The 21,159-nt window shown below is 44.2% G+C and overlaps 1 protein-coding gene across 3 annotated transcripts in view; it reads right to left on the bottom strand.

Moving 5' to 3' along the window:
* Siae (sialic acid acetylesterase) overlaps window positions 1-21,159 on the bottom strand; it is a 35,276-nt gene that overhangs the window by 12,303 nt on the left and 1,814 nt on the right. The window contains 6 exon segments of one of the 3 annotated variants that reach the window (NM_001108759.1): window positions 2,128-2,261; window positions 2,797-2,906; window positions 4,268-4,526; window positions 7,532-7,670; window positions 12,229-12,404; window positions 18,835-18,996. In NM_001108759.1, coding sequence (NP_001102229.1) covers window positions 2,128-2,261; window positions 2,797-2,906; window positions 4,268-4,526; window positions 7,532-7,670; window positions 12,229-12,404; window positions 18,835-18,996 — 980 coding nt within the window. 3 annotated transcript variants of the gene reach the window in all.

Below are 21,159 nucleotides of genomic sequence, written 5' to 3'. Positions count from 1 at the left end.
GCCTTTACAAATTGTGAACTTTAAGAGAAAAGACCAGATGCCATGTTTATAAGTATCCAAGTGCATAGTTTTCATTCGAACTACATAGTCACCTTCAAACAACCAGTACATATAAAAAGTCAATAAAAATCCTTTCTGGGAAACAGGGCATGGTGACCAGGAAGATGGGTCAGTAAGCATTTGCCACAAAAGCATTAAGACTTGAGTTCAGATCCACCCAGCCTACCTAAAGCCAGGATAGGTAGCACACATCAGTGATCCCAGCATTTCTAGAACAAAATGGGAAGCCCACACAAGAAAGCCCCCCACAAACCTGTAGACCAGCTTGCCCGGTGTTTGCAGTGGTAAGCAATGAGACCCTGTCTTAAACAAGAGGGAAGGTGAGAACTGACTTCTATATGCACACTGTGGTATACACACAAATGCACACCACACTGCATACAAGCAAACACCACACAAACGCACACCACACAAACACACACAAACACACCACACAAACACACATATACACATATTGCACACAAACACAAGCAAATAGACACCATGCACCCACACACACACAATGCAAACACATACCACACACACACAATTACATATAAGCACATACTACACAAACACACATACACAAAAGGCTTCTTAAAGAGGAGTATGGTTTAAAAAAAAAAAAGGTGAAGTGCAAGAGACAGAAGGATAGTGAAAAGAAAGTATCTATGAGGTTCACAGGGTAATATCTAAACCATGACAGTGTCCATTCTACTGAAGGTTGGGCCTTCTTTTCCTAACACCTTAACTTCATAATTTCCTATTCCATAGAAGTCAGAACTACCACTTGGCTAGGAAGTCTAGGTGTTAGGCAAGTCATGAAAATAATTTTGAACTTGGCCCATGAATTTATTCCTTTTGTCTAAGGATGGAGGTACAATCCTCTGACTAGCTCCCTCTAACCAGAAGCAGGACTTCCTCTCTTGACACTGTTCTTTCATTTTGTGTTGTAAGCCATCATTGGTGCTAACCAACTACATACTAGGAATACAAACCTGAACCGAAGAGACATAGCCACAGATACAACTCGCATGTAAACAAAACAGAGCATAAGCGATTACTAAGAAACGCATTCTATGAGGAAGGGACATCTATCCCAGACGCTGAATAATCACAAGTACTTTCCTAAGACCCAAGCAGAGGCCTAGGAAAGTGTAAGAAAGAGAAATTGTTTCAAACAAAGGGTATGTATGATCTCCAGAAGACAGGGAATGTGGTAAATTCTAGAGGGTATGGGGATAACAGCAAAAGTCAGGGGAATGTGGGGAAGTTAACGTGGTTGTTTGGTTGATGGGTTGGTTAGTAGGTCTAATGATTCAGCAGAGCCAGCCACAGACAGCCTAAGAAGTCACAACCCTGCTCAACATGGAGCAATCCACATTCTTACACACAGTTGCTAAAGGTGCAGTTATACAAATTCACAATTTTAACAAAAAAATGGGGCTTGGACAAAGCGTTTGGGGGATATATGTTTTGACCCAGCAATCTCATTTCTGGGAATTTATCTTATGGCAATAAACTACAAGAAATCTGCTGCCAGGAAATAACATGCCACAGTTTGTAAAAGCCAAGTAATGGAATCTACGCAGCAGCCTCCTTTGAGAACTCATTTAAATGTGTTACAGTGCATCCCCATTTCCGAATACTTTGTAATCATCACAAACCATGCTGAAGAAGAATAGCCATCTTGAAAAAGCATGAAAAAGGCTTACAATACAATACAAAGAGGAAAAACAACCACATACAAACAAAGTCCTTTTTTTTTTTTCTTGAATTCTCAATAGTCTTAGCTTTAAGTTGGTGGTAGTTGGGATTGTTTTTTGATTTGTTTTTTGTTTGGGTGTCTGTTTTGCCTTTTAAAGTTTTTCCAGTGAAAAACTGGGGGGCTTTTATAATAAGATTCATTGTTTATTAACATTTTTGAAGATGTAATCATCTAACCAGTAAGTTCATAGGAATTAATATACAGCTCGGAGCCAGCACACGCTGTGAGGACAAACGTGGGACTGCAAATCCCTTTACAGACATGCACACAGCCCACACCACCCACACATGCCCATACACTCCCTTCCTCTGAACACATACCTGGACAAACCCAAATGGAAAGAAACGCTCTGTCTGGCCCTGGGAGCCGGAGTGAAAGGTCTGGCGCCAGTCTGCAATGAGTGCAGGAAACATGCAGGCATACAGGTCCCTGTTATAATTCGCATTGTTCTCTCCTTAAAAAAAAAAAAATGAAATTGGGAGAGAATTTTGGTGTGGGTATTTTAAAAGTTTTTCTTCTCTCCCATCCATGCCCTGAAGTAGTGGCCTTCCGTGCCCTCAGGTTGATGGCCAGCGGCATCAGCAAGCTTGGTACAAGTGGAAGCTTCTAAAGAGCATGAGCTTCGGGAACTGCTCTCTCTACATCTTCCTGGAACTCTTGTACTGCAATGGGAATGAACTACAAGTGTGAACCAATCTGCTAAAGACCAGGCCACCTGAGACTCATGATGTCCAGCACACTGTCCCCAGTCAATGCATACAAGAGACAAGCTGTCCGATGTCCTCCAGCCACTAGATAACTCAGCAGGCAGCCAAGGACAAAGTGGAGACCCCAACTGAAGCAGCAGATGGGAGAACCACCCTGCTAACCCAGAGAAAACAGGGCTGGATAAAACAATAAACTCATTGGGTTTTGAAACCATTAACTCCTCGGGGCCCTTTGTTACACAGCCAAAGCTAACTGACACAGTGGAGAATGGGCAAGCTCACCCTGATACCACACCACCCCTTTCAAAGTCATGTTTTGCAGTGGGTGGATCATGGCATTCCAGAGGACAGAGTGTGTTGCCGGTCCAGCCACAGGATCACATGGGACAAACCTGAAATCGGCAAGATGAACAAAGCCAGCAATCAATCGAAAGACAGTCAGCCTAGCCACGTTCACTTGGACAAACCTCACAGGAAAACAGCCCAGAGACAGTTCAGTCTGTTCCATTACACTTGAAAACGTGGGAACAGTGTCACCAGGTTCTTCCCAGGGAAAGTGTAGCAATCCATTCTATGTGAGTCCACAGCGGGCCGCGCCAGTTTCCAGATAAGGCCATTAAAGTCAGAGGGAGGACTGATTTACATGCAATAAGTTCAGCTAACTACTACTCTGTAGGCGGACTAGCTTACACGTGCTGCTTTGGGAGTAATGGCGTGATGATTTTCCATGTAGCAAAACCATTGGATACATGCTTACTTCTTTTTGCAAGATAAATTCCCAGCAATGGCATTACTGAGTCAAAAACAATTTTGTTTTAACTTTGGATATGGTCCCAGACTTCTCTGTGGAATACATATATGCATTTATCTTTGCAGGGGCTATAGAGAGAATTCCCACTTTCCCAGTCCGTTTGCTTCACTCCCCTCCGTGGAGATCTGATGTACCTGGCTTTAAAACCCCCACCACATGCTGGATATGACTTTCCTTCCTACTCTACTAAAAGCCATTCCTTTTCTCCCAACTTAATATCTTCATCCCACCTACACTCAGGCAAAGCTTTATCCAAATACCCAAACTGTACTGGAGAAAACCCTCCTCCTCCCCCTCCTCCTCCTCCCCCTCCTCCCCTTCACCTCCTCCTCCCCTCCCCCTCCTACTCCTCCCAGAAGCCCTCCCAGAGTGAAAGAGACAGAGCTCACGAAAGTAGAGCCCACAGCCTACCTGTCCGTCTCCATTTGCATACAGTATTGGGTTTTGTTTGTTTGTTTGTTTTTCTAACGAGTTCTTTCTCTTCTGAAATATCCTTCCCACCCAGCTTTCATACTCAGTACACTAATGTTTTTAAATATACGTTTAGACATTCATTCTTCCTGTCTGGCAGTTTACTCTTGAGGAAAGAGAGCGCAGTGGCTAAGAGGAACCCAGGCGTTGGAGCCAGACTGGCCCACTTTACTAGGCCCGGCACAAGCCATGTCCTGATCTTCTCTGGGACTTGGTGTCTTGAACCGTGGTGTAGCGGCAGTAGCTACACTTTAGGGAGGTGTTCTGAGAACCAGATGAACCGGTGCAGATGAAGAGCCTACAACAGTGCCCTCAATAGAAGGGTGTCGACAGCATGAACTACTGCTGTTACTGAGGTAACGAGTACAGCCCCTTCTTCACCTGTTCCCAGATGACTGTAGTTGCTCAGACAACAACACGTGCCCTGTGCATGAAAACTCCATACACCCCGGACATTCAGCATGCACTTACCTCCTAAAAGGACATGAGGACTCCTTACTCTCACAGCCATTCCTCATGGGCTTTATCTCAGGCTGAAGAACTCGTTCATCCCTTGTATTAGGGACTCCACAGGCTTTCAGTGCCCTTCTAGATGACCAGACTTCAATGGGTGTCCCACCCCAACTGGAGGAGACTAGCCCGATGGGATATTGCAGAGTGTCATATAGGTAACGCCCAAAGAGCCAGCACACTGCAGACATGTATGTGAAGTTTCCGTGACCCAGGTTTCCTGTGCATGGAAATAGTCACAGGGAAAGTCAGGAGACGAGCAGGGGATATACAAACTGGAGCTGTGACACGAGTGGAGCCAGCAGTGGGCTCCTTTCTAAGCTCTTCAGATGCAGGAAAAGGCGAAGGTTAAGGACAAGCTACAGCCCAGAATGAAGCATGACTTCCAAAGCTCCCCTAAGGAGAAGAATCTTTTCCACAGAGAAAATTACAATGTTCATGACAGTTTCACTTGACTGCTCTTCAGTTTGCTTGTTTGTTTGTTTCTTTTCAGTTGCTCAAAATGCTTTTTGCCATAATGAGGAAACAAGAGCTCTCAGTCTGGCATGGAGGCGAGTGGAAACAACTGTGTCGTAGTCTGAACATAAATAATTCACTTACATAATCAGGGATCCAGAACTCTAAGCAGGTTTTGCGGAACCCCAGCCCTTCAGGCACATCGGATTCCAGGAACATTAAGTCCTCCTCAGTAGACAAGTGGCCCAAAACCTGTGAGGTCCCTTTTCCACCTCACACTCCCCAGCCACTCACTTAAGGCAAGCGGCCAGGAGGTAGAGAGGAGACGTGTTTTTTTTCTGGATGATGTGTGATCAACCCCATAGCTGAAGTAACGAAGATGTGGACACAGAAGTGCTGAGAAATCCAGCAAAAAGGGAGACACAGCAACCATTAACCAGTTTTGCTTCTTCCCCAGTCTGATTTTTTTCAACTGTTCATACACAAGCTGGTGATATGAGTTCCATACTAGAGGAGGTTAAAGAGGGGAGGAGAAGATGGAAACACCCGGAGACAGGGTCAACACAAACCAGTACCTCGTAAAAACCTACTCTACGTGAGGCACTGGGTTTAGTCCTGCAAAGGACCCAAACCCAAGAAGTGCAATAGGAGAAAATCAGATCAATTTCAGACGGATTACAATCGACTGAGCACCTACTATGTGTTCAGAACTACAGAGTGGTTGAGATACAGCAGGGAAAGAGACACAGAGTCTCTCCTCATAAATTCTAAAGCTTACTGACTAGGTCAGGTGATTAGCTAAATAAAATAAATGGGGGAGTACGCTGTCTTAAAAGACAAGTTTTGACTGGAGTTAACAACAAAGAGTTAACAATGAAGAAGAGCTGTTAAGGAAGTTCAGCAAAAGCCTGGTTTAGACTGACATCCTCCCTCTGCACAGCCCTGTCACATCACTTCCTGTAGTAAGAGGTTCAGTGTTTCCCTCTGCACTGGTCTTAATGAGACTGGGCCCCACAGGCTCAAATATTTGAATGTTAGTTAGTTGAACTGTTTGGCAAAGATTAGGAGATGTGGCCTTGTTGTAGAAGGTGTGTCACTGAGGGTGGGCTTTGAGATTTCAAAAGTCCCTGCCAGGCCTATCCTATTCTCTCTCTCTCTCTCTCTCTCTCTCTCTCTCTCTCTCTCTCTCTCTCTCTCTCTCTCTCTCTGCCTACACATCAGGATGTAGTTATCAGCTACATCTCCAGAACTATTCTTACCTTCAGCCACACTCCCTGCCACGATGATAATGGTGGACTAACCATTTGAAGCTGTAAGCAAACCACCGATTAAATGTCACATTCTATAAGTTGCCTTGGTCGTGGTATCTCAAAGCAACAGAACAGTACTTCTGTTAGTTTTGGAGGGACTTCACTTCATTCATAACCGTGTCTCTAATGTCTAGGATATAATCAGGAAATATGTGTTTGCTAGTGTTAGGTGCCTGTGAGTAGCCAGTTAAAGGCAGACCTACTGACTAGTAAGTAGAGGAGAAAGATAACTAAGAAGGATAAAAAGAGGTTAGGAAACCGGAGGATAGACAAGAATGTGTTTATTTATTTGTATGTAAAGTATGTGTTTGTATGTGCACATGTGTGTCAAGATGTACAAGTATATATGTGTACTTATGTGGAAGCCAGAGGTCAATGCCAGGTATCTTCCTCAATCATCCTCTACTTCATTCATTCATTCATTTGTTCATTCATTCATTTGTTTGAAATTGCCTCTCACTATTCAGCTAGGCTGACTGGCCAGTAACCCCCAGAAGTTGCCTTTGTCTCTGCCTCCCCTGTGATGAAATTACAAATACATGCTGCCACATCTGCCTTTTAAATGAGCGCCTGGGTTCTGAATTCAGGTCCTGGTGCTTACATGGTCAGCCTTTACCCACAGAGTGAACTCTGTTTCCCCAGGTGGGGTGATGGTGGTACATGCCTTTAATCCCCTTTATTCCCAGTACTCTGTAGGCTGAGGCAGGCTGATGGATCTCTGAGTTTGAGGCTAGCCTAGTCTACAAAGCAAGTTCCTGGACAGCCAGGGCCACACAGAGAAACTGTGTTTAAAAAAAAAAAAAAACAAAAAGAGGAACCCCGTGGAGGCAGCGAAAAGAATGAATACGAAAGGCACTGCACAAACTGTGAAGCAAGTGAGCTGATAAGGGGCTGGTTGTATTTGCATCTGTCTTGTTCTGTGGAAATAAAGAACAAGGCTGAACCCTCGCAGCAGGGACTGTGTCTGTCGTGCTTGCCGCTGTGTCCTTGGACTGGTGCAGCGCCTGCCCCAGAGCAGGCAGAGCCATGAAGTACAGATTCTGTGGTTCTCTCGTAGAGAGAAATGGAAGACAGGAGGCCCTGAAGGGAGCTGGAGCAGATCCAAGTTCACTCTGAGGGGGCAGTGAGATGTCCTCAGACACAGTAGGGGAGTAGGGGACAGAGAGGGTTACAATGATGGAGAAAGAACCTGACTCACTTAACCTTATTGAACAGCATCAATGCTGTTCTCAAGAAAAAGGAAGAGCCTTTTCCTGAACTCAGTGGGGAAGATTCAGGGTGGATACTTAGGAAGAAACACGTAACCATGATCACCAGGAATGGGATGGAAACCCACTAGGAATACCAGACTAAAAGGATACGTCTGTAATAATAACTAGAACCAAATTCAGTGGCTACAGATTCTGTTTAAGTCACTGACCCATTGCCTGGAAGACGGCTTGCTGAGGCATTCGCATACCTGCAGTGGGCTTGGACCATGACAGGTCAACTCCATCGAGGTCAGCCAGCTCCTCCTCTGCCTGGGTGAGGGAGACAGAGAAGATGCGCACAGACTGGTAGGCAGCGGTGTCCGACAACTCCTTTGAGGCGTTGAAGATCTGGGAGAAATCAGACGGTCAGTTAATCTGATAGAGGGCAAAGTGGCTTGCAGCGTTTCAGCAAACGTGTCGTCCAATCCACAGAATTCCTTCGGACCCCTGGATACGCTGAGAATAAGTGCATAACGAAAATCAGGAATGGGCTGTGCTGGAACACCTGGATCCAGATGTTTCTGACCAACAGGGGCAAGGAGATGAACCACATTCCAGAAGACAGTTCACACTGAAACCTGTGGTCTTCCATAGCAGGTCTACACTGGACAAGAACGCCTGTGTGAGGCTAAAGAGCACTGAATTACATCATCATCTCCTTTCACCAAAGGTTCTGGGGACTGAACCTACGGCCTAGTGAATGCCTGGTAAGCCCTTAACCACTATGCTATGGCTCACAACCCATAGATTACTTTAACTTAAAACTAAAAGGCTGGTTCCTCTCCTAACTGACATCTGAGAGCGCAAAGCGTTTGAACTAACAATGGTATTTAGGAAGTCTCTGTGGAGACAACATAAAAGAGACCATGACTTACGTAATCTTTTTACCATACCAAAAAAGAACAGATCCCAAAGAAACACACCAAAGCAATGTGGTAACTAGGTTATTCCTGCCTTAGTCCTGGAGAGCAGTTACCAAGGAAAAGGTTGGCAGCTGAGGTAATCTGCAAAGTGATGTGCATGGGAAGGCTTCTGACAGAGAGAAACGTGTCTGTCCAACGAAACCACATTTCCCGCCACTTCATGAACCCTGGAGGCGCAGTGGCCTGGGGTTAGTCTGGGTAAGAATGTGTGCACCATACTGAGTGACTTACTTATTAGGTCTGGTAAGCCCCATTCCACTACAAGCTTAGGATACCACTGTTTCCTTTCACCTTGGTTTCTTGTGTTGCTGTTAGGTTATTGTTGTTGGCTTGTTGGGTTGTTCTGGGTTATTGCTGGGTTATTGTTGGGTTAGTGTGTTATTGCTACTGTTGATTTAAAAAAAGGAATAGTTGGGCAGTCTCTTGATTTGCATTTGTATTTGTGTAGATGTTTTCTCTTGAGTCCCCTCTATCTCCCCCATAGCAGTCCGGTTTCTCTAAACAAAGGGCCAACAGGATCATCAGGAAGCCCAGTTACATACTGCCTAAGGGAACAGGCTCCCCAGCTGAGTCCGGCTGCCACTGCAAGGCACAGAAGGCAAGCATGCTTTCCCTTGGCCTCCAGCCACAGAAACTGCAGCTGCTTTGCTCTCCCTCCCACCCACCACAGAGAATACAGCTGGCCTTCCAACCCACGGTACAAGAAAAGAGAAGAGAAAACAACCAGGGTGCCCCACAGTGCTTCACGGAAGTACGCTGCTCCTAGAATTGCCTGACTTGACCACTGTGCAGGCTGCTGCGGCTAACCGCATAAGCAGATGCAAATGAAACTGCTCTCGGGTCACTGTGGGAGCCACAGCCTGCTGTGCCTCCCGGGCGGCAGAAACTCCAGCTGGTCAAGGTCCACATACTCAGGACAGAGATTACACACGGTCTCGGAAAAATGCCATTGGAAATCCTGATCTGTCTTCAGAATCTTGTCTGGAAGGTTTAATGGAAAATAGATGGTGAAGAGAAACAAGCTGATGTGCTCACAGTGTACTCTGGCAGGGAGATTATTTTTCAGCAGTTAAGTACCTGTAAAAAGTCGCCTCCTTTGAAATTCAGCTCTGCACTAAGCACGAAGCATCGTATGTTGCTTCCATGGAAACGGAGGATGAAGCTGCTTTCATTCTCTCCACCCACACCAGCTTCCGCACTGCCTGGGAACGCAAGCAGCTCATAGCAATGAGACGCCAGCTTGGGGAGGCAGGATGGGAGAGCATGCCCTATTCCTGAGTGTTCCCGAGTACTGCCAGGGCAGGGAGTCAGGGGGGGGGGGGGGGCTGGCATTCTCCGGTATTGTTCCCAGCACGTGACAGTGGATCCAAAACATTAGCTGGAAGGAGTCCATCTTTTTTCACATTTGCCAGAACCGGAAAGCTGGGTGTTAGCAAAAATGGGGGTGGGGGAAATTCCTGCTGTACCTGACGTCTAAATGGTCCCCTTTTCCAATGCCACTGCCTTTTTGATGGAAGCATTTCCTCTGGGATATTGGCAGCAAATTTAGGAATAAAGAGATTTCAGGAAGATTTTCATTTAAATGACACTTGGTTTCCCCCGCTGATGAAAGGGAAGCCTTACTCCATCTGCTGAGATCAGATTTCATCTCATCAAACACCTCAGTATAATTATTTCCCTACCAAATATTTAAATGAGGATGTAAATGAATACCAAGGTATTTGAAGTCATTAGCACTGCCTGGGCTGAGGGAGAGCACCAGGCCCTCTCAAGGGACCAGACCATTCCCCATCAAAGCAGCTGCGCACCAGTGTTCATTTTGTAACCTTTATACCATATTCTTGAATTAATGAAGACACGTCAAGAATCTATTTCCCTCAGAGGATCTTAGCATGGGGCCTGCAGGGGGGGCGGGGGCGGGGGGGGGGACACAAGACGAGTGTGTGTATGTGTGTGTGTGTGTGTGTGTGTGCATATGTAAATGTGTGTGCGTGCCCACACACATGTGATGGACAGACATCTAGTCATTTAGTAATTAACAAGGAAGAGTTTGGAGGTTTCGAACCTTGTTTCACTTCCTGCTGTATCACCTCTAAGGTTGAGATAGTAACTGTAAATAAACCACCGACCACACTTCTAAAAGCCTGCCATTGGGATGGCGTTGACACCCCTGTCTTCCATATATCAATCTCTCCATATGTAAAATAAGAAAGAGGGGAGGGCCAAGTGATTGAAAGTCTAGGCTTCTTGTCTGATATTGGCCATCTTTTCCCGAGCCTCACTAGAAATATCTGAGACCTACCCTGAGGTGGCAGATGAACATTTAGACTTTTCTCCATTTATAAACATCTCACTTGGTGTTATAAATAACACTCAGCTTTAAAATTCCATTTTACCCTAACAACAAGATGGGCATACAATCTGCCATTTCCTTCTTTGAATGTGAAGAGGGGTAGGTTATAGTGAGAATCTTACCTCCTCAAAATGGCACATGGAGGGAGGGAAGGAAAAAGAGACAAACACTGTACTTGTGTGCTTATGTGTGCTGGGAATCTGTGCAGGGAAAGGAGCAAAAGCAAGGGGGGGGGAGTGTAATGCATTTTTCCTATCAAGAAATAAGGTTCTGCAAACTGTTAAAAGACTGGAAAAAAATGTGGCTTTTGGTACTATCAGCACCTAAAATACTGCTTTGCAAACTAAGTGCCTCATTGAGAGAGAGAGAGAGAGAGAGAGAGAGAGAGAGAATTAACACATATATTTCAGATGGAATCTCTTTTCTGACCCCTTCCATCTCAGAGCTCTCAGTCCTCACTTAATTCAGAAGATGCTCAAGAAAAAATTCCAGGCAGAACGAATGTGTTTACGCTTAGCAATCAAGATCTGATTTAGCTTGACAGAAAATGGGATGGGATCCTTGGCATAGCCTGCTATTGAGAAAGTTACTATATAGATATAAACAGATCTGGTCCATGCCTCTCTGTGAAAACACAGAAGTACAATTAAAACATGAAGGAAAGCACTGCTTTCTCTAACGAGGTAACAGTAATTCCACTTCTGTACAAAGCCATGCTTTCTAGCAGGATAAACCCCACATCCATGTCTATGCAAACATGCCAACAAGGTCCAGGCCAACAAGGTCCAGCCAAGTCCAGCTGAGTAGGCATTTCAATTCAAAATATTTCCATATATTTAAGAGAGGAAGTAAGAGTTCACAGAATTAGAAAGATTTATATTCAGGAATTTGGACTTTCGAATTAGAAAATATGGATAAAATGAAACATAGATGGGTCAATCTTTTAAATAGCATTGTTTAATAATAGGTTTTCTAAAAGGGAATAATGAAACTACAAAGAATAAAGGCTATAGAAACAAAACAAGATGCCTTAAAGCATATAAAAGTACTCTAGCTTATACTTTCTTAAATGACTTATTTCATTTTATGTGTATTGATGGTTTGCCTGCATGTATGTCTTTGTATCCCCTGGAACTGAAGTTACAGACAGGTGTGAATTTCCATGTGGTGCTGGGAATTGAACGTGCATCCTCCGGAAGAACAGCCAATGAGTGATCTTAACCACTGAGCCATCTTTCCAGCCCATCTAATTTATACCTTTATCAAAAAGGGAGCTAAAAGGAAACCATGGCTTGGTTGTGCAGAATCCTCAACCTCAAACTCAAATATTTCTCAAAGACAGAGAACTGGATAGTCAAGAAGGGCAAGCAAAGATAAGTCAGCCTGGATAGTGCAGCTAGGGATAACAGTAACCTTCGACCTTTGCAAGGAGAAAACCGAGTATGTACGCACACTTACACTTGCCAAAGAAAAGCTTACTTCTTTAGGTTGTGAAATCAAATTAGTGAGTATGATCCCACCCATGGTAAGCTCTTAGCAAACAGAAGCGGCCTTCCTTCTCCTTGTTACTCCTTTTTTCCCTCTCCTTCATGATCGCCAACATTGATTGTCAGCTGAGATGTTCCATTACCTGTAAAACAGTCATCTGCATGTTACTCTGCCCACTGCAAAGCCAGACATCGCCAAATAAAACATCGTGGACTCTCAGGGTGAGGTTCGTTGTCTCCAAGGTCTGTTGTGCCATCACTTCAAAAGGTCCCCCGGGCTTCATAGGATCCAGCACCACCATCCAGGTGTTGGAGGGTCCTGAAACAAGAACAGACTCCAAGGGCTTAGTCAACGGACCACCGGAAATGGAGTTAAACACCAACCGCACCTCATCTGTGGCTGAGCCCAGGCTCTGTGACAAAGGGAACGCAATGCTATAAGGATTGGCCAAATTCCAGGCAAGGGGGAGGAGCTGTTGAGCACAGCGGACGTTTTATCCTTAATCTGTACCAATCCCTTCTTATTTTTAACTAAGGCGTTTACGAGAAAAATTAGTTACCCAGTTATAATCCTAAATTAGGAGAGACAAAAATACACATAGATTAAAATTCAGGGACGGTTAGTTGACAAGAAAAAAAAAAAACCATAAAACAGAAATTGTCATTACGCCATCCAACTGTCAATATTACCATAATCTAATCTTTCTGATTCACGCAGCACCCCGAACTAACTCGCAATTATCCGATCAAATTCGAGCACAGGTTCAGAAGATCATTTCTGATTTGAATCTTCCCTTTACTAAGCAGGACCACCCTTGCCATCCGTCACGACCTTCCTCCCATGTTGCTAACAAGTATAACCCTGTCAGTGACACTGGGTTCTCCCATCAACAAGCAGGTGCATGGAGAAATGGACGCATCGACAAGTAGCAGGAAGCATATAAATGGCTGACAGTGAAAGGATTAACTGGCCCAATCGGATATTTGAGAGTGACATGCAAGACTTGATGCTCTGCGACTCCACTAAGGAAATGAGAAGCCACGGAAGACCCTATTTCAGGCATTCATAGCTTGCTTCCTAGAAACCACACTTCCTATTGCCCTTCTCAGCACCAGATCACCGCTGTCAACATCATGGAGATTTACGTGAAAAAAGAACCAGAAAACATGAACAATACTGGAGTGGTGAAACAGGAACCTAGAAAAGGCAGAGAGAACAACATTTTAACATAAAAATGTCAAATATAATCTGGCTTCTCAGTTGCCACCAGATCGATGCAAATTCAAAGGGAAAGAGTGAGGAGACCAGGAAATAGAGCATTGTAATGTTATTGCCCTAACCTACGAGAAGAAATAATTATAGAAATACCATCCAAGTGCCTGCTCCATGCTGGACACCATTCGAGGTTCCTCCTAGCTGGCAACAATTAAGCAGAAGCAGGAAATGCCCAGATGAGCACTTGCAAATTAGTAAAAAACTGAGGCCTTAAAGGTAGCTCGGAGAGCGGGAGGAAATGTCTAAACATTTGGTCCTCTGAAGAGCTAGCTGTACTGGCTGAGTCTGGAGCTCTGCCTCAGCAGGTCAGCTAAGCCCAGGACCCTGTGCTCCCTGTTGTATTTCTCTGACCAATAGCCAGGCATCAGCATATAAAATGCAAAATTCAACCTAAAGCAGAAGAATCGCTGTTTTGGAAACAGTGGGCAGCTAGTACAGATTGTGTGGCACAGGTGTGATGCGCTCCGTATGGCCCACACTTATGAACAGGCAGACGTTCCAATCTGTCCTAATACAGGCTTGCCAAGGTCTTTCCAGGCTTCCTGCACTGACACACCTTACTGAGGCTCTGTCCCTCTGCCAGCAGCACTGTCCGTGGGTGCCGATGGGGTCAGAGAACCTAACGTAGGACTAGCTCTTAGCCTCCTGTATTCATCCGATGCATTCAGAGCTATCAATTAGGTATTTCCCCTTAGCCTAGTGACGAAAACTCTCCCCAGCACTTCCAAGTGTGGACGTCTATGGTGGTCTGAATAAGATTGGCCCCAAAAGGATCATATATTTGAATGCTTAAGGAGAGGCATTAGGAGGTGTCGTCTTGTTGGAGTAGGTGGGGCCTTGGAGGAATTGTGCCACTGGGGTTGGACTTTTGGAGCTTCAATGCTCAACGAGACTCACAGTCTTTCTCTTCCTTCTGCCTGCCAACCCAGATGCAGACCTCTCAGCTCCTTCTCCAGAGCCATGTCTGCCTGTATGACACCCTGCAACCTGCCATGACAACAACGGACTAAACCTCTAAACTTGTAAGCCGGCCCCAAGTCAATGCTTTCCTTTATAGAGTGGCCATAGTCATGGGACCTCTTCACAGCAAGAAAACCCTAACTAAGACAATGTCCAACAACAAGAAGACAGGAAAGGAAATTCGCAAAGCAGCATCACCATTGCACTACAGCCGGAAAAATGAATGAGCTCCTGGTAGGGCCTAGAACCTGAGGAAAGCTGAACCGGGAGAATGAGTCTTGATCCCGACATCTTTCGTTCCTTCTTGGCTAGCTAGCATCGGGTCTTCTGGTTTCTAGCATTTTTCCTCTCCCATTTAATAAAAAGAAAACCACGCCCTGACAAGAAGCCGTAAAGCAGGAGATACCTGAACTGCAGAGAATTCACTGATGGGCACATGAGCTCAAGGGGTAACTCGTACAGGCCATAGGATCTGCCTCTACATGTATACTGTCTGCAGAAGTATAGCACCTGTGACGTCTTAGACCAAGGGCAAGGGTGGGAGTCTAAAGTCAGAAGTCACCATGCTTCTCGAGAGTTAGTCTTTGGATTGTCAGTTCAGAACAGGGTGCTTGATGGGGAGCATGCTATAGGGGACTTGAGAGCTTTTAGAAAGTATGGTAAGCCATCAAGTCTACTAGGATAAGTTCAGATAGTAAATCTGAGCCCCCAACCATAAAGCTCACTGATTTCAGCATCATCCAATGGGCTTTCTGCTGGTTCTTGGCCTTCTCAGCCACAGCTGCTCTGGTCCTGCCTTAGGAACAGTAGCCATTTGCTACCGGTTACCTCTTTTGCCAGTCCAGGCCCAGTTTTCTCTAAGTTTTCATCTTTCACTGCATTCAAACCTCTGCGTTCTTACATTCGTTCTTCTACCATCTTGGAGGATCGATGTCCTGTCTTCATTTTACTGCTACTTAGCCTACAAACATTCTGCCAAGCACTCCATCAAATAAATGACAAAAATGAAGTGTAACCCTGGGCCACGCTGATAGGAAAGCCATGCAAGTAGAGCTCCATGGTTTCACATGGAGCAACATCTCTGGTGGCTTGCCTCTGACAATTGATCTGCATATTGCAGCCAAGGGTATACACAAAGAAAGAGCTGTCTATCTCTCTTCTCTCTCTATCTTCCCCAGTTAAATCCGCCCTCAGGATGGAAGCCACGATCGCAAGGACAAAATGAAAATAATTTGTTCAAGAGACATGATTAGTCATAAAGTATTTTCTTGCTTTTCTTCTTCTTAATCAAATCAAAAGTGCTAATTTTTTTTTCAAGTTATTGTGATGAATACCAAGAAGGGGACGGGGTACCAATGGCCTTTATCTTCCTAAAAGGAAAACCTAGCGCTTACAAGAAACAGCTTTCTTCGCTTTCCACAGAACCCTGACTCTTCCTCAGCTGAAACACGATCCTGCGGCTTTTAAATGTGGCTTGGGGGTGAAGGATGCCTTACTGCCTAAACCACCCCTTACGACCCACACTTATTCCATAGCTCACAATTCAAATCTATCACCACCAAGCAGGAGTGAAACAAAAAGTAAATTCTTTATATGAGTCAAACTGCTTATGAAAATTATATACGTCGCAGCACGTTGTGGCAGATACACCTTAGGGTGGTTTCAAAGTTACAGCCTTGTATTAGCCTTGTCCTCTGGAACAAACAGGATCTGTGACTTGCTCTCAAGAGTTCTACATCAGAGGAGAGGGGGAATGTCCCTCTCAAGACTTGGCTGTATTATATGGGGAGAAGGAGTGGCATCTCAGTCACAATGACCATCATTGAGAAAACAAATGACAAGAGAGACTGGTGAGGATGTGGTGAGGTGTGTTATTTATGACCAACAGGAATATAAACCGACATCTATGTAAATTAACATGTGCTAGCCTGGGCTACACAGCAACCTCCGGGACAGCCAGAGCTACACAGAGAAATCTTGTCTCGAAACCAACAACAGCAAAGGATAAGTTAGGCAAGGGGTAGAGGAAGAGCAGGGGAGCAAATGTGAGCAAAACACAATGCTATATGTGTGCAGAATGCCAATAATTCAGCCCAGTATTTCATAGGGCTATAACTTAGCAGATAGCGTGCTTGCCTAGCGTGTAGAATCCCCAGATTCAGTCCCCAGAGCTATGTAATCTGGGTGTGGTGGTTCATTCCTACGATCCCACCCTTTAGGACATAGACGGAGAGGAGCCAGAATGTCAATAAATTCTCTGCTACAAAAAAAAAAAAAAAAAAAAAAAACAAACTAGGCACTGAGCGTAGACTGTTGTGGAATTCTTCACTTTCAGTGTATCTCGAAGATCACAGAGAGAGGCTGGAGAGATGGTGCAGGGGTTAAGACAGCTGCTGCTCCTGTAGTGGACCTGAGTTTGGTTCCCAGCACCCACCCCTGTACATCTTTATCCCTTCTACAAAGAGACCCTTTTATGAGACCCTTGAACCTTCGTCCTCACAGCCATACCCCCAGCTCAAGTCCTCACCGTGTGTGTCTGCATATCATAACAGCCTCCTAACAGCTCTATCAACCCTATCTGATGACTGCCAAGCCCTATCAGTCTGCTCATGTGCTTTGATTGCTTAAAATCTACAGATTCAGGGTTTAAATGTCTTCACAGAAATAAACAAGTGGCCATACTGCCCCATATCCCGTCACCCACCCTGACATTTAGCCCAGAGTCCCAGACCAACCTACCTCCATGGAATTTCTTCAGTGTTACTGATATACTCTAATCCTGGTGTCTATACCCAGGATGTTCCCTCTGAAACAGGGAGGAACAGGGATTTTGTACATCCTCTTTCAAGACCAGACTTAAACTAAGTCCGCTACTCTATTACCTTACTAAGCGCTCCCTCTCTCTCTCTCTCTCTCTCACACACACACACACACACACACACACACACACACACACACACATGCACGCACACACTGTCCTTCCTTACTGTGGCATATCTCACAGAACTGTGAATGTGTTGTTTTGTTTTGTTTTGTTTTCCTGCCTCCTCCCCTAACCTTCAGGCTTCATTAAGGGAGAAGCTACATCTGGGTTTTTTTTGTTTTGTTTTGTTTTAAGATTTATTTTATTCATATGAGTACACTGTAGCTATCTTCAGACACACCAGAAGAGGGCATTTGATCTCATTACAGATGGTTGTGAGCCACCATGTGGGTGCTGGGAATTGAACTCAGGACCTCAGGAAGAGCAGTCGGTGCTCTTAACCGCTGAGCCATTTCTCCAGCCCCCGCTACATCTGTTTCAATCTGTTTTATTCATCAGTGCCGAGCACAGTATCTGGCACATAGTAAGTACTCAATAAATGCTTGAATGACTGAATAAGTAACAGTAGCAGTAGTGGTAACAATAATGACCACTCAAATTGATGTGCCAAGCACCGTTCCAACTATGTATGCATTTACTCCTCACAATAATCCACTAAGAATTAGCACCACCTCCATTTTATACATGGAAAACAAACTGTCACAGAGATATCTAATATGTCCAAAGTACATACCTAGAAATGACAGTCAGAATCAGAGCCAAGACAGTAAACTAAAAATTCAAGTATTTCACGAGATCTCCAAATTGACTCTCTTTTTTAAAATGCTAGGACTTTGTTTCAACTTTATTTTGTGTGTATATGTGGATGTGTGTGTTTGTGCATGTATGTCCATGTGGCTAAAGTAACCAGAAGAGGGCATCAGATCCCCTGGAGCTGTGGTTACAAGGAGTTATGAATCAACCAATGTAGGTGCTAGAAACTGAACCCAGGTCCTCTGAAAGAACTCTTAGCCTCCCTCTCACCTCTAGACTGTCTGCCTCTCTTGTATATATGGTTCATCCCAACTCTCATCTTCTGTGACAATTTTCCATAGCAACCAGACTGAGGTGGATGTCTTCTCTATCTCTTGGAACTCCACAGATATTTTATGTGTTCATCCAATGACTACATAATTTGTTCTGTTCGATAAGCTCCTTGGCAAGGGGGACTTTTTTACCTTCAGTGCCTACCCACATAGTAAATAGTCTAATAACTCTTGGATGGATGGATGGACAGATGGATGGATGGATGAATGGATAGATGGATGATGGAGGATAGAGGATGGATAATGAATGGATGATGGATGGATGGATGGATGATGGATGGATGGATGGATGATGGAATATGGATGGATGGATGGAGGGAGGGAGGATGGATGGATGATGGATGGATGGATGATGGATGGATGGATGATGGATGGATGGATGATGGAATATGGATGGATGGATGGATGATGGAATATGGATGGATGGATGGATGGATGGATGGATGGATGATGGATGGATGGACAGACGGATGGATGACGGATGATGGATTGATGGATAGATGGATTGACAACCTGAGCTGGAGCTTCATAAGCATTCATTTTCAGATAATCCAGCAGGTGGCAGAAGAGGACAATAACTGAACAAAGAATGGACTGCCCTTACCTTTCACACTGGTCACTTTCTTCATGATGGTTTCCTGACCTTGGCACAAGGTCACTGTCACTGTGGCCCCAGCTGTACCAAAGCCCCAGATCACCGCCCCGGAAGGCTCCTTCTGCAGCACCATGTAATTATCGATGTATGAAGCAAAGCGAAAACCAATACCTAAAAATATTAATGAACACTTAGAACATAATCAGGGAGATTCAGCATCAAGCGGATCTGGGAAAACAGGAAGTGACATATCGTCCCTATACACAAGAATATGATGAGCCTGCTTAAGCCGTTTAACCTCCCAAAACTAGATCTTGTTGCTCCAGATTAAACAAACAACATAATAAGAATAACTCCCAACAATATGCATCACTGCAGAACATGACCATGAAGAGAGACTTAGAACTCAGGATAACAACTAATACGCATTCTCTCCTTCTCTCCCCTTCATAGTTCTTGGTCAACCCCCGACCCTTGCTCTAAAACTTGGCTCTAGAATTTAACATTCCTCCCTCAAATCACTAAAATGAACCTTCCATGCACCTCCCAGATGGTGCTTTAAGAAAAATAAACCACTTCCTTCCCTAGCTCGCCATCACTGTGCCCACTCCTAGTAGCTCACAGTTCCTCTACTGTTGCTTGAACCCATCCTTAGCTCTTCCTCTCCATCTTATCAATGCCAAATCCCTTCAGATCTTTGCTCTTGGGGGTTGATGTGGTTTATTTTGTTACTGCTGCTGTTGTTGTTGTTGTTGTTGTTGTTGTTGTTGTTGTTGTTGTTGGAGGAGGAGGAGGAGGAAGAGGAGGAGAAGGATGTCATTTGGTTAACTGGGAGGGGTTTTGTTTTTGTTTTTTTTTGTTTTTCAGTCTTTGATGACCTGGTATATCACACACTTATGACTGTGACAATGCTTCCTTTCCAGTAAGCTCGAATAAATCAGGAGACAAAAATAAGATCATGTAGAGACAGGAGGTTAAAAATCTCTGAAAAAAAAGGTCTCGTCACCATTTCACGAGCAAAAGAAAGGGGAGGCATACTTGCATATTGGATTCTGTGCTAAGAGTCACTAACAAGACTGAATAAGAATTCACTTTAACGAGATCATTTCTATTTTTAACTCACAGCCTATATTGGAGTACTTTTAAAATAACAAGCATTGATCCAAATGATCCCAGTGAGCTCATAGAAATTTAAGTAGGAAAATCATAGAACTTACATCCCAATTTTGGGGGAGTTTTAAAAATCCTCCAAAGAAAATAATTTACAAAATTAAGGGCTTTTTGGTTTGTTTTGGTTTGGCTTTTTTTTTTAAATAAACGTGATAGACAGGGAAGAGAATTAGAATTAACAAAGCTGACATTCTCTTCCCTGGAAGCTACAAAAGATGGCAGTCCCCTTAGGCTATTCTTAACAGGGAAGTAGAGCTAATGGGGGTCCCCTCACAAGCTTGGTGGCCTATTAATACTGCTCTTCAGGTAACAGGCTAACCCTAAGAATCCTCAGCTCTCTTTCTCACTCAGGAGCTAGTTCAATCAGGAAGCCTACATGACAATCAAAGATTATCCAGAAGGCTTAACAAGCTAAAGATGCATGTACCATGAGCAAACAACTCTAGGACCACAACATCCCAGAATTGCATAAGCAATTTGGCAGCCTGCTGGGGAAACCGGGAGGCATATGTGTGGGAGGGCCCTGTCTTGGGTAGATACAGAACAAAAGCTGAAAAGCAAATGCATAAATAAGAGCTAAGTAGAGAGAAGACTGGAGTTGGAAGGACAGAAGTGAGGAAAATATTGCTTACACAGGCAACAATGTTAAAGTCCATAGGATGGGGAATGCCTTTTCAAGCCAGTCAGTGTTTGCCAACATTCATTTATAGAACCTCTTTGTGAATGGATTTATGATGAGCGAAAAAAAAATCTTAGAGGTGGAAAATATCTTTATAATAATAGTATAGGGGTTGGGGATTTAGCTCAGTGGTAGAGCACTTGCCTAGCAAGCACAAGGTCCTGGGTTCGGTCCCCAGCTCCGAGAAAAAAAAAAAAAAAGAAAAGAAAAGAAAAGAAAAAAAATAACAGTATAATTATGTTACTTACTGATCAAGAGATATAATCTAACCACATTACCCGTCCAGGGACTAGGACACAAATAGATTAAGCAATTTTTAAGAATAATTAGAACAGCTATGAATTCAACAAATATCTCTTTATTGGTTCCTGATACTTTAACATTGAGACTGTAACACTGGAAGGAAAAATAATTCCAATAATAGATAGAAATTCTTGCTACCAAGGATCTTACAATCTACTAGGAGCTTACTTGTGTGACAGAGG

This window comes from Rattus norvegicus, chromosome 8 (genome assembly GCF_036323735.1).
Source record: "Rattus norvegicus strain BN/NHsdMcwi chromosome 8, GRCr8, whole genome shotgun sequence".
Taxonomy (NCBI): Eukaryota; Metazoa; Chordata; class Mammalia; order Rodentia; family Muridae; genus Rattus; species Rattus norvegicus.
This window is presented reverse-complemented; position numbering and strand designations above follow the sequence as displayed.